This window comes from Oryzias latipes, chromosome 9, assembly GCF_002234675.1.
Source record: "Oryzias latipes chromosome 9, ASM223467v1".
Lineage (NCBI taxonomy): Eukaryota > Metazoa > Chordata > Actinopteri > Beloniformes > Adrianichthyidae > Oryzias > Oryzias latipes.
The window spans coordinates 16,716,201-16,729,504 of NC_019867.2; the positions used below are offsets into that span (position 1 = coordinate 16,716,201).

The 13,304-nt window shown below is 36.1% G+C and overlaps 1 protein-coding gene across 1 annotated transcript; it reads left to right on the top strand.

Annotated features, from left to right (window-relative positions):
* The first annotated feature begins 2,000 nt into the window (after positions 1-2,000).
* gda (guanine deaminase) lies at positions 2,001-13,214 on the top strand. The gene is made up of 14 exons (XM_004072660.3): positions 2,001-2,181; positions 2,740-2,828; positions 3,130-3,301; positions 3,498-3,585; positions 7,650-7,755; positions 8,297-8,324; positions 8,422-8,529; positions 8,660-8,767; positions 8,850-8,947; positions 10,522-10,589; positions 10,869-11,015; positions 11,766-11,884; positions 11,985-12,012; positions 12,112-13,214. The coding sequence occupies exons 1-14, from the start codon at positions 2,053-2,055 to the stop codon at positions 12,186-12,188; spliced, it is 1,365 nt and encodes a 454-aa protein (XP_004072708.1). The 5' UTR covers positions 2,001-2,052; the 3' UTR covers positions 12,189-13,214.
* Positions 13,215-13,304: the final 90 nt, after the last annotated feature.

The window sequence follows — 13,304 nt, forward strand, 5'->3', positions numbered from 1 at the left end:
GCCTGATGGTCAAATCATTTATTTTAAGTCTAATTAGATCTAATAAACATTTTTTTAAGAGAATTTGGAAAAATAATTATTTTTCGCTTAAAAACCTCAGACATTTTGAGGTTACTAACTGCATCAAAAAACTCATGAACTCTGGGTTTACTCATAGCGTACTTTGTGTACCAAACTGCAATAGAAGCTTGATTGTTTGCGGCTTCTGCACGCAAACCGTTTGTGTTTGGAAAAACTAGCGTAGTCTGGTACAGTAGTGTTTCTTTTTTGGCCTTAGGACAAAGTCACAATTTGTTTTTGCTCTCAAACCATCTGCTTATGTTCAGCAGGTACTTGACTTTGCCTCGAGATCAGAGGGATCCCTTATAGTGAGGTTTGTACGATTTTTGGCCAAATGTTCCCACAGCTGTGGTTTTTGCCTTTATGGAAAGGTTATGCTCAGATGTACATTTTTCTTTACTGGGTGGCTTTTACCTACTGGAACTGCCTCACTGGTAATCTGTTTAAGGTGGTGCAACATTTTTTACCCCAGTTCAAGAACTATCCATATGCATTTCATCAAAAAGGACGTCATGAATGTCCCATTTGTATTGCTGTAAATTAATATTTACTGAGCTGCTGAAATCTTAAGATTTTGGGGAATTTTTTTATTTTTGCCAAGATGCAACAGGAGACTTAAGTTCTAAATAGATTTATGCTTACTCTTAATTTAGGAAGGTTTCTTACATTTTTTTTAAATAATTGGTCTGCCATTTTTGCCCAGGTGTTGAAACTATTGAAACGTTTATGTGACTTTGATTTGTGAGTGAAGGGGATTTTGAGCTATAGTTGGGTGCCACTGGGTGCCATGCTGAAAGTTCAGCCACATAAAGTCAGATAACTTTTACCTTCCAAAAAAATGATGTAATGTTTTCCATGAAGTAACTTTTACTCAGAAATAAGAAATGTCAGAGAAAGTTCTCCTTTTTCTGCATCAAGTCACAGGATAACCATAAGTTCTGTGCAGATCATCCCTTTGGTGCATGCTAGCATCATCATAAATTCATGTCATTAGTCATGTGGACTTTATAAATATAACAATGTTGTAACTTCAATGTGTTTCTCATAAATATGAATGTGTTGGTCACAGAGGGGTCACATTCCCTTGTTAATGCACCTCACTGGGCTTGTTTTCTGCATATACAATATTATTTGAAAAAGAAGAATCTTTTCCTCTATAAAATCTCTGAATTTCATGTTCCATAGTCATTAAAAATGTTAGCGTGTTCATTTTTATAGAAAAAGAAAAAACGGGTACAATTACACTAAAAGGTGACTATTACATTTTGGATGAAGGCAGGGTACAACCATTCATACAGGGACACATGTAGCTAAATACTCTAAGCACCCTCATAAAGACGTCTTAAAATCTTGAATTTAACATGTTTTTAAGCTGGATTGTTAAATTAAACCTGTATACATTTTAAAAGTACATCACCTAAAGGGTATCAAGTATATGAATGAGAAGCCAGCACCTAAACTTTGGTCATAAATCTATTAATTATTTCACAGATTATTTAATGGTCGGGAATTCTATATCATAAAGTTAATTTTTAAAAATCTGTCTCCCTGTTAAAAATTACAATGTTATGTGCCAATTTGCAAAGCATTTTTAAAGAAAAAAAATAGTATAACATTTTGCTTTATTTATAAAAGGATGTACTTGGAATTACTTTCAGAAGTTGATGGACTTCAACGAGCCTTTTTCATTATGTTCCTGCATATTATATGTTGCCATTCTTATATAACATTTAAAGTTAATGCAAAGTTTGGCATACTCTTTGGAACAATAGAAAAGATGAGGGCTTACTTTCCTGCACGCCAACAAAAAAGCGTTTATGGATAAACCCAAGCCGCGCGGGCAGACGCACCTGAAAAAGCGCAACCACCTCCTGTCCTTCTATTGGCTGCTGGAAGTCCTGCCTCCTAGTGGGTGTTACTCTGAGCTTCACTTAGAATAAAAATCCACCGGCCAATGTCAAACTGAGTGATTGACAGTGATCTGGAGGAAAGATGGCAAACTCGGAGTGTTCCAGCGGCCCAGTTACGCACGTTTTCAGGGGGACATTTATCCACTCGACCCCCGAAACGGCGCTGCAGGTCCTGGAGGACGCGCTCCTGGGAGTGGACACTGCCGGGAAGGTTGGTCCCTTTCTGAAATGAAAATAAAAACAAAACGAAATATTTGCATTTTTGCGTTTCACTGGTTTTAAAAATAAACGAATGTATGTTAATGTTAATTTTCGCAGCATTTGTTTACTTTAAATCCCCGTGAATCTAAAGCAAAGTGCAGGTCTTTTTTTTCAACTGCTATTAATCACATAACCTAATAGTCTAGTTATGGTAAACTTTTATTAAATACTGTTTAAGTTTTTGAACACAATAAAAGGATGAGGCTAAATAAACAGCAAAACTTCTCCCTAGAAAGTAAAATAAAAATTAAGAAAATACTAAAGTTAGTTTTTCTCAGTTTGCACTCAAGCATTATAAAACAATGTTGCAGCATTACTCTGAGAATAGTGCAACAATATTGCCCTAAAATACCTCCTGAGTGGGGATCTTCCAAGTACAGTCTATTCAAAGTGTTATTAATTCTTTTCAAATTTATTTTTACATTGCACAGAATTTTATCAACATTTTCACCTTTCACATCTTGCAATTTTCAAAAAGAATTTACCTGATTTCTTTTTGGCTTGTCAGATTTCTTTCATTGGAAAGGGTGAAAACTTACTGGAACTGTCTCAGAAGTTTGGATTCAACCCATCAGACGTCAATCAACTGGCACAACAGTAAGTCAAATCAAAACCTTTAGTTGTAGATTTACAAGTTTTGATTTTAGTTGATTGGGATGGATGAGTTTGAACACGATCGTCTTGAAAAAGGACCAAAAATGAATGAATGAACTCAACGTAAAGGGGAATCTGCATGGGTAATAGCATCATAATAGCAATAATATTGGTCGGCAAAGACGGGATGTAAAAAACACATCTTTGAAACATAAATGTGCATATCTTGCTTTAAAATATATATTATAAATGAAATATGATTTGAAAAATGCATTTTTTATCTAACTTTAATTTGATTCTGCAGTGAGTTCTTCATGCCAGGAATGATTGACACACACATCCATGCATCCCAGTACAGCTACGCAGGCACAGCCTTGGACATGCCTTTACTGCAGTGGCTCAATACTTACACCTTCCCTGTGGAGTCACACTTCAAGGACTTGGAGTTTGCCAAGAAAATCTACACACAAGTAGTGGTGAGTTTTGGCAAATGGTATCTTTGAGACTAAACAGTCTCAGCATGGCCCTATAACAAAGGTTGTTGGGTCATTTTAGTGTCATAAAGACACCGTATGCTTGCAGTTTTTCATGTGGCCTTTGAGATTTGTAACCTAAACTGTACAGGCATTTAAAATGAGTGTTAATCCATGCTTTGGTTTCTGTGCTTTACAGAAGAGGACTTTAAGAAACGGAACAACAACTGCATGTTACTTTGCTACCATACATACAGATGCCTCTCTTCTGTTGGGTCAGATTGCAAGTAAGATTTCCTACATGCAAACCCACACATGCATTGATCCTTTTAAATATGGGCTTCCTCAAACAGCATGTCCCATCTCCAAAGAGTACACAAAAACACAGATTATTAAAAAAAAGAAAACGTACTTTTAAAGCATAATTTTCAGACAACTTTAGAAACTCATTGTGACGATTTAAGTAAATTTTTCCCACTTTATTATGCAGCACCTCTTCCAGTTGTACAGTATCCGTTAAAAGTAGAGCACCAGCTCAAAGTACAATACAAGTTCAGGTATCTTAACTGTTTTAAGGAGAATTGCTTCTCTCTTCAGTTAAAAATCCTGTAAAATCTGAATGGAGCTTCACCTTTATGCTTTGTCCTTATCAATGTGCTTGCGTCATTCAGAACACATGGTCACATAAATGTGTAACGATGCAGCCGAGCTGAACCAAACATTGGCTTTGACAGTTTTACAGTCATTTTATGTAATCAGGTACATTGAACTCTAACCTTTGTCCTCCTTACAGCTAGCTGTTACTTCTTGAACATCAGTTTTCAGCATTGGTACATTTATTATCTTGCATCCATGTGCTCTTTAAAATTTGTACTTTCGTTTCCCCTTTTGTGCGTTGTATCAGGCAGTTCGACTCGGTATAGCATTCAGAGTTAGATTAAGACAATGACTAAGCATGTAAAATCAGATAAAATTTTCCTTGGTCATACAATTCCTTTCAGAAAATCTGATATAAATGTGCATTCTCTAACTTCATTCCAGATGTTTAGTCACAGTAGCACAAACAGGCGCAGCAACAGCTCTCCACCCTAAGTCACCCGCTGATCATGCACTGAATCGGTGACACTTGGGGAAGCACATCCTTGTTACACACATGCAAAAAGCGTCTGAAAGATTTGTATCTCAGCATCTCAGATGAGGAAGAATACATCCGGCCAGGTTAAAAACAAACTTAATTCAAAACAAATTAACCTGGTTTTAGATTTTTCCTTTTTTTTCAAATTAAAAAAAATAACTAAACGTGCTGTACAAAGGTCTACCACATGCATGCTCAGGTTACTAAAGAGTGGAACAAGGATGGGATTGGGTCTAAAAAGTAAAAAGTAAAAACTAAACTATACTGATAAAATTATTTAAAAAAATATCATTATTAATCAAATATCCTGGGGTAATTAAACACAACAGTGGACTGAAAAAGTGTTGACACTGGAAATGTCATTGCAGGTCATGACAGGAAACACTGATGTAACAAATCATATTGGTCAAGGCTGTGTTCCACTTTGCCTTTCCTCCTGCAGCTTTGCTTGCTTTCAGTCCTCATCCCCTACAAGCACTGATTTATTCCTGTCATATGATAAAGGAAAGAAGTTTTGATTTACCTGCTGATCCTAACAGCGATGAAAACAACTGCCATAGTTGTCTATAGCACTAACTCAAATGTGGTGTGCTTAAGCTTTTACAGGTAAGAAAAAGAAAGTACCCTTCAATTCAAAAATTTTATAGATGAGAAAAGACAGTATAACAATAAAGTCAGTCAAATGGACCTCAGCAGTTTAAATTCAACTGTAAAAACAAAATGTGAGTTTTGTTGGGTCACATCATACAGACAGGTAAAAAGTCTTTCACTTCAACGTTTCGGCGATGAAAGGACCCAGAATGACTGGAATTAGTTTAAGAAAGGAACTCGTGAACAGAAGACATGGCCGTTTGACACAAATGAGTGTGATTTCACATGACAGTCCATAATAAAGCATTACAGGAACTTAGCATAACAGGACAAGATTTGGCTTGCTATAACAGGTCTTGGATTTGATAGGACTTCCCATGAACGAGGCATGACATACACAGCATTGCTTGATTCGTCAAAAGCTGGACTGCACAAGATAATAAACCACCATAGACGTGGCTTACGAATTGGACTGGACTTCAGTCCGAACACCAAGGAGGGGAACTGACGCAAGTTCTGACTGTTAACATACAATGATCCGAGCAGGAACTGACAGAAAAAAGTACTGGTAAATCTAAATACACACAGTGAATTGTTGAGACAAAGACAACTAGGACCAATCAAGAGACAAGGATATGGTACAATGGAAGGAAAAACAAAACCAGACAAACTAAAAACACCTGAACTAGTGTCCCTGTATAAGTAAGATCACCAAACTTAAATGTTAGACAAAGGTAACAAAAGTAAACACAATTTGTTTTTTAAATGAAAGCATTTTCAGACATTAAGTGTGAAATTAAGTGATGACAGAATAATGGTATGGGACTTTTCTGCTTCTTCAAAATCTGAAAGACTTGCTTGATAATTGTAACCATGAATCCATCAGTCTCATGTAAACACCTGAAGGAAAATGTCCATCTATCTATCAGTGATCTCATGCTGTTGCTCCTTGGTTCTGCAGCAGAACATTCGCCCCACAAATAAAAACACTCTCAGTTTACTTCTGTTTTGTCTTGAGGAGCCAAAAAGGCCAAAGGGAGCCTAATCAAAGTCCTGGTATAAATCTGACTCTCAATTTTGACTGAGACGTAATACACCAAAGTTGTAACTAAAGATTTGTTTTTACACTACGCTGCGTTTTTATTTAACAGTGTTGTCTAGAAGAGTGTCTACCTTAAAATCTAACAAGGAATGATCTCTTTGCTATCTGTGATACTTTAAAAACAAGGAGAAATCATACATTTTGATCATTCCTTAGACAGGTATGATAGTTGATCTGAACGCTCATGCAGTTGGAAAAAATGAAGACGGTCTTGGTTCACTTACAAATGAACACTAATGTTGTTCAGTACAGCGTAAATAAAAACTATCAAGCAGATCAATGAACAGAAATTACCTAAAGCAGTGACATCGGTACAGTGCATTACAAACCTTAAAACAGCCAACAGTATCAGACTAAGAAGAAGTGGGGAAAGGTCAGGTGGAATTCCCAATCATTCAGGTTTTGCTTGTTTGTGAGTTTTGTTTTGTTTCATTTTCCTTTTATAGCTCCTGGATGTCTTAGTTGGGCAACTAGACAATTTATGGTATTTGTTTTATTGGTATTGTGCCAATAAAGGCACAGTAAAAGTATCTTAAATGGTAGTTTAGCAAATGCTGATTTTTTCTGTGACACTTAAACCTAACCAATAACCTGACTTCAAACATAATCCAAACTTACAAAAAGTAATATGTGACCGTCTATACATACAGAAGTGGTCAATAACAGTGTTGTTCTACTCATTCAAAGTGTTCAGACTTAGTTTATTAGTTTATTCATGACACAAATGTAGATGTTTGGACCCACATGCAGACTTTATACTGAATCAAACAAGTAAAGCTCGGATTTTCTAAATAACCTTCTACTGTACCTCTCCAGGATAAATCAAAGCAGCTAAGGTGTGTCATAATTCATAACAAAACATAACATTACGGTAAGTCACAAACCTGAACCAAATCATGAGTCATGAACCAAAGCTGGAACCCAACCTTAGTACACAGGGTACAGCTTTTTTGTGTTTAACATTTATGGATTTCATCAGAGCATGGGAAAACAAAGCTTTTAGGTACAACTTGTCTCTTGCAGAAGCTACTTTAAGGTTCCCTCATCTTATTTTAAATACGCTGAACAGTGGACTGACTTTGGACCATTTCTGCTTTTTAGGCAAACAAAAATGACACAAATTATTAGACTGAGCTTAGCTTATGATAACTCAGAAGTAATAGAAACTTAGTTGCTCTAAAAACAGCTAAATGAAAACTAGAACTGTGGAATTCCAGGAAAACAACAGTAAAATAGAACAAATAAAAAAATGTGATTTGATGGGAAGATGAGCTACAGACAGGGTGTGTTTTCGCTTAAAAGTGATGATTTTAGGACATATTAGTTCACATAAATGATAGCTGTTGACTGAACTAAAGGAGCACATGTTCAAAACTCTGGGTGCCACTGTATGTGCATCTTGTCACTGTCATCTTCCTTCCACATTTAAAACTTTGTGGGATACTTAGAATGAAGTTTCCATTTAATTTGGAAATAAATGTTTATTTTAAGTCAGTTTTCTTCAACTCTTCTTTTGGTTGCAGATGACTTTGGACAGCGAGCATTGGTTGGCAAAGTGTGCATGGACAGAAACAACTCTGTGAAACATTACAGAGAAACCGTTCAGGAGTCTGTAGATGAAACACATCGGTATGTATTAACTGTTAAAATAAATTACAGTTTCTGGCACTCTTGCCTTACAGCAAGAAGGCCCCCAGTTAAAGTCCCGGCTAGGGGACCTGAAACAGAACACCATTGGGGGGCCTTTCTGTGTGGAGTTTGCATGTTCTCTCCAGGCATGCGTGGGTTTTCCAGCTTCCTCCTACCATCCAAAAACATGCTTCATAGTTTAATTGTTTACTCTAAATTGTCCCTAGGCGTGAATGTGAAAGTGCTTGGGTGTGTGATTTGTGTAGCTCTGCGACAGACTGGCAACCTGTCCAGGATGTCCCCAGCCTTCGCCCACAAGTGGCTGGGATGGGCTCCGGCAGCCCCGTGACCCATCTGGGCAATGTTTACTGTGCAGTCATGATGTTATGCTGTTATGATGTGGTGAAAAAACAGTTGAGTCTTAAGGTTAATTTTCATTTCATAGCAGGACCTTTCAATAAAAATGTTTTATAAGTCTACATCTTGCATAGAAGGTGATCCTAAATCATTAATCATTAATCAATGCTTTTGTTTTTCCAAGATTCATCAAAGAGCTTCTAAATAAAAAGGTAAAACTTTAGTGATTCAGAAATTAGATCAAATTTTCAAAAATACATCAGACTTCCTTAGTGTGTGTTTCTCTTTTTTGGGGGGGTATAATTGCAGTACCCCCTTGTAAAGCCAGTGGTAACTCCTCGTTTTGCCCCGTCCTGCACAGAAGCTTTGCTTGAACAGCTCGGAACCATTGCAAAGAACAACAACCTTCACATTCAAGTAAATCCACAGTGCCATCTCAATGAACCTTTTAAAACATTTAAAAGCATAAATACAAGTTGGCAAAGTTATTTAGTAATGTTATCTAAAGCTTTTCATGAAGTAACTTTGTCTTGTTTTTTATTGAAAGAGTCACATCAGTGAAAACATTGATGAACTAAAACTTGTAAAGGAGCTGTTCCCGGACTCAGAAACCTACACAGATGTTTATCACAAATTCAACCTGCTCACTGACAAGGTAAGAGACATCTCATCACTTCCCTTCACAAGTTTTACTGTTGACATTTATGACAATACCTGCTTATGTTGCTGTTTCACAGACTATAATGGCCCATGGCTGCCACCTCAGTGATAAAGAGCTGACCGTGTTCAGAGAAACAGGAACCTCTTTGTCTCACTGTCCCAATTCCAACGTTTCGTAAGTCTTTTTTTAAACAAACACCTCAGTTCTTGAAAAGGTAGCACAAAGTAAAGGCAAAATACTTCATTTGCATTTCATTGAAGCCAACATCAGCAGATTAAAGTGATAAGAGAAACAGCAAACAATGAATACAAATTTTAAATATTGAACATATAGGAAAAAAAATTACAAAATGTAGTATAGGAGTACCCATGAGGCTAGTTGTGACTGTTAAAGAATCATCAATGACTGCAGAAAAAACTTTTTTTTTTTTGTTTAAAAAATATAGAACTTTTGTAAAAATAAAGGAAATACATATTGCATAAAGGTACGGAGCCCATGACCTGACATGGCTAAAAGAAAAATTAAATGGTTTCTACAAATTACGTTTTCTTTCCCACGAAAAAGTATTTCTTTCTCATGCAATAGTAATTTCTTCTCACGGAATATTTAAATGATTTCATTTGAAATATTAATTTGTTAGAACAAAAAAGTATTTAAAAAGAAGAGGATCCTAAAAGTTAACTTTTATTTTGGCATGAACTGGAAGTAGTTATTCGTCAGGCAGTGTTTTTTCTGAGTAGCCCTAATTTTGTGGAAAATTACATGAATCTTCTTATCTACTTAGATTTGCCAAGTTTCACTTTGCAAAATGTGACTGTTTCCATTAAATCATTTATGCGAATAAACACAAACCAAATCATGCGATAAGTCATCCAAAAACACGGATGTCACATTTCTTCACATTTCTGTCTGTGTTTATGTCATTACAATGCATGGAAGACACGGAGGATGTTTAGAGATCTGATTTATTCATGTTAAAAAAGCTCTACAAAAGCATCGGTAATCACGTCTCCATGTCTGGGTTCATGACATCATTCAAAGTCTCTCCCAGTATTGTGACTTCCACTACTGCTGCACAGCCATATTCCGTCGCTACTTTTGTTTCTGTGACTCACATTAGTTTGAGAGGGGAAAAGTAAAAACAAGAATCAAACTAGAGAGTCTTTTTATAATTGTCTCAATGAAAATAAAAAAAAGCACCCCACACACCCTTCTGTATGCCAGCTAGCCAGCCAGTGTAACCAGAAGCAATTAAGTTTATTTCTGGTTGAGAATACGAGGATTGTAAAAGGTCACAATTATTTTGAGGGAATGAATTAGTCATTTTTTTTACCCGTGCCAGGTCACGGGCTCTGTATAAAAGCCAAAGCTAAAATAAACTGTAGGATGTGTCAGACGGAACTTTGAAGCCATTAGGAAGTCGTGAATTCACAGTAAAGTTCAACAGACAGTATTTGGTCATGACTTAATGTAGATGAACAGAAGGATAGAATTTTTGGAGAAGTGGACATGTGGTTTCAAGTGCAAGAAGTTGAGAATGACGGTAAAGGCTGAGACAAAACTGTGTGGGAAGTAACCAGGACATATAGTTGATTCCTTCATAAATCTACATTTTAGAGTGATAGCCTTCTGTTTTCCCTGTAGGTTATTGGTTGGTTCTGAATGATACACCACATTTCCTCAAAACAAAACGGAACAGCAATTGTTTGAGTTTTTTAACTAAATTTGTCATCTTTCCATTTCACTAGGTTGTGCAGTGGAATATTAGATGCCCGCAATGTCCTGAATCACAAAGTGAAACTGGGGCTGGGTACAGGTGAGTGTTTTTATGACCTTGTTTTGGAGCTAAAGTATGTACTTGTAGATGTCTTTCTCTGATATCTCAGCTGATTGAGACATTACAGCTTGATTTCAGATTCAGATTAACTAAACTTATCTGATCCCAGGATTCAGGGGCATGTAGGCCAGGGATAGCTGGGAAACATGCAGAACAGAGGTGCTTAGAGAAACAGGGTTGAAGACCACTACTTGACAGGATGTGTGAGTTCCTGTCATTGACATTCAAATTTCATTCATTTATGTGATGGTCCTTCAGATGTTGCAGGCGGCTACTCGTCCTCCATCCTTGATGCTGTGAGGAGAACTCTAGATGCATCAAAAGTCCTGACAATCCAGAACCCACAGCATCAGACTCTCACTTTTGAGGAGGTGTTCAGACTGGCCACACTGGGAGGCAGCCAAGGTGGGACAAAACCGTAACTCTTTATCTCGTTTACTGAAAATCCAACATGAATGACTGTCATACAGTAAAGAATAGAGAGTGAGTGACTTATTTTCTGTATTAAGTTAAATTTATACTGTATACATCTATGTATAAAAACTATGACTAAACTTTAACCTATAGGGACTAACTGATATGTAAGAAAACTGCCATATAAAGATGCACACTTCTTACATTTAACAGACCAACGTTCAAACCTTTTTTTCTTGACTGATTTAAAACTGGTCTTTAAAATTTGATAAAATTATACCAAATTATGGTTAAGAAATAAAGCATTTTCTTATTCCTTTGTAATTATTGAAATATATTAGAGCTACAAACTGTCTACAAAAATGCACTTTATCAATTCTTCTGCTCAACTCTCAGTACAATCAGGCTTCAGGAACCATGTGAATCAATGCTGACAGATCATCCTCCTGTAAAGCCAATTCTCATGAATGAATTGATCAGTACCTTTATTCCCATCTTGCAAAATGACACTTCCATTTGGCTTTTGCTTTCTTTAGATTTTTCTGTGGTAAAATCTATCCTGAGAATGAAGCGGATGTAAAAGAAAGCCTGAATGAAGGCTTGGATGCTGACTTTTCAGCACATGCAAATTTTAAACAAAGAAGCATGCAAACTCCAGATACAATGTGACATATTCTAGTGAAGGCTGAATTTCATTTAGAAAGATTTGGCCATCTTTAGTCATCTGCTTTGTGTTTTCAGCCCTGTCCCTGGATGACCAAATTGGAAACTTTGAAGTAGGGAAAGACTTTGACGCCCTGAGAGTTAATGTGGCAGCTCGTGGTGGGCCCATTGATTTGGTGCAATGTAAAGAACCAAAGGTGGGTAACTTTGTTTCATCTTAGCCTGTTTATCCAAAAGTTGACAAAAGCACAAACTGTATTTTTGTAAAACTATTTTCAATTCTATTTTGGGTTTCAGATTCTGTTAGAAAAGTTTTTGAATCTGGGTAAGTGTCAATTTTCAGCTTATTTGATTGTTGTTTTTAAGCATAAAGCTAACCATTTGACTTTCTATTCTCTTTTTCCTCCAATTTGCCCTTTGAAAGGAGATGATCGGAACATTGTGGAGGTGTTTGTAGCTGGGAGGAAGGTGGTGCCATGTGAAGATCTGGCATTGGAGTGATCTCCTCAGTCTGCTCATCATTTTAATCAGGCTAACCAGGAAAATGTTCAGTTTCACGCATTCACTGTTTAAAATTAAAAATGTCTCTTTAAAAAAAAATAGTAACTATTTCGCTCCACACAGCTTGTGTGACACACAAACTTAATCTGCTCTGTGGCTGCACAAAGTAAAATTTGAAAAAAATCTAAAACATTAACACACAAAAAGAGGCTGTTTTTTTTCAGCAGAGGCTCAAGTTAGTCTGATATTCATTGTGTTTGAAATCACTGTTGCTGGGTTTTTCATTTGGAAAAAACAAGGGACCTTTCAAATGTTTCAAATTCCTTTTTTGTTTTAGAAGTCAACCTATGGCCTTTTATTTGAGTTCTACTTCTGCATCATATTAGGATCAATAATAACCCACTAAAGTCTGTAATTACTAACCCTTTGATGCCTATTAATGCAAATATGCGTCAACCCACTTCTGCTTCAAACTTACCTTAATTTAGCATCTACTTGAAAGCAACAACAGAAGTGAAATTTTTATTCATAATGGAAACTAAATTCTGATGTCAAGGACTTAAAATACGAACACTTTTTATTGTAACTTTCAATTATTTTAACTAATTGACAGAGGACTTGAATTGTTTTCTACCTTCAATTGACAAAAACTTGAGGGAATTTCCTCATAAAAAGATGTTCTTTGACAATCCCCCTTTTTCGTCCTTTTTTTTTAATGCAGTGTCAACTAATGATCTGACGGACTTTAGTGTTTATTATCAGTTTTTTATGAAAACACTCCATCTAGAGCTATTTTGACATGGAAGGAACAACATACTGTTTTTTATGTTTATTTTTCTGGTAAGATTTATTCTAAGCAGTTTGTAAATTGTTGTTAAAAGCTGGATGTAATAACATGTATTAGCACAAAGCCTGTAATGAAATTGCTGAAAAGTTTCTTGTGACTAATGTAACATAATAGATAAAGATTTTTTTGCATTCTTTGAGCACTTAATACGTCATTTAAATAAAGAATATCACACAATGTGTCAGCTTTGTCAAGTTCATTTAGAACAAAAATTCTAAGTTGTAAAGCAATAACTCAACATAGTGTCTATGTCAAAAAATGTGCCAGCC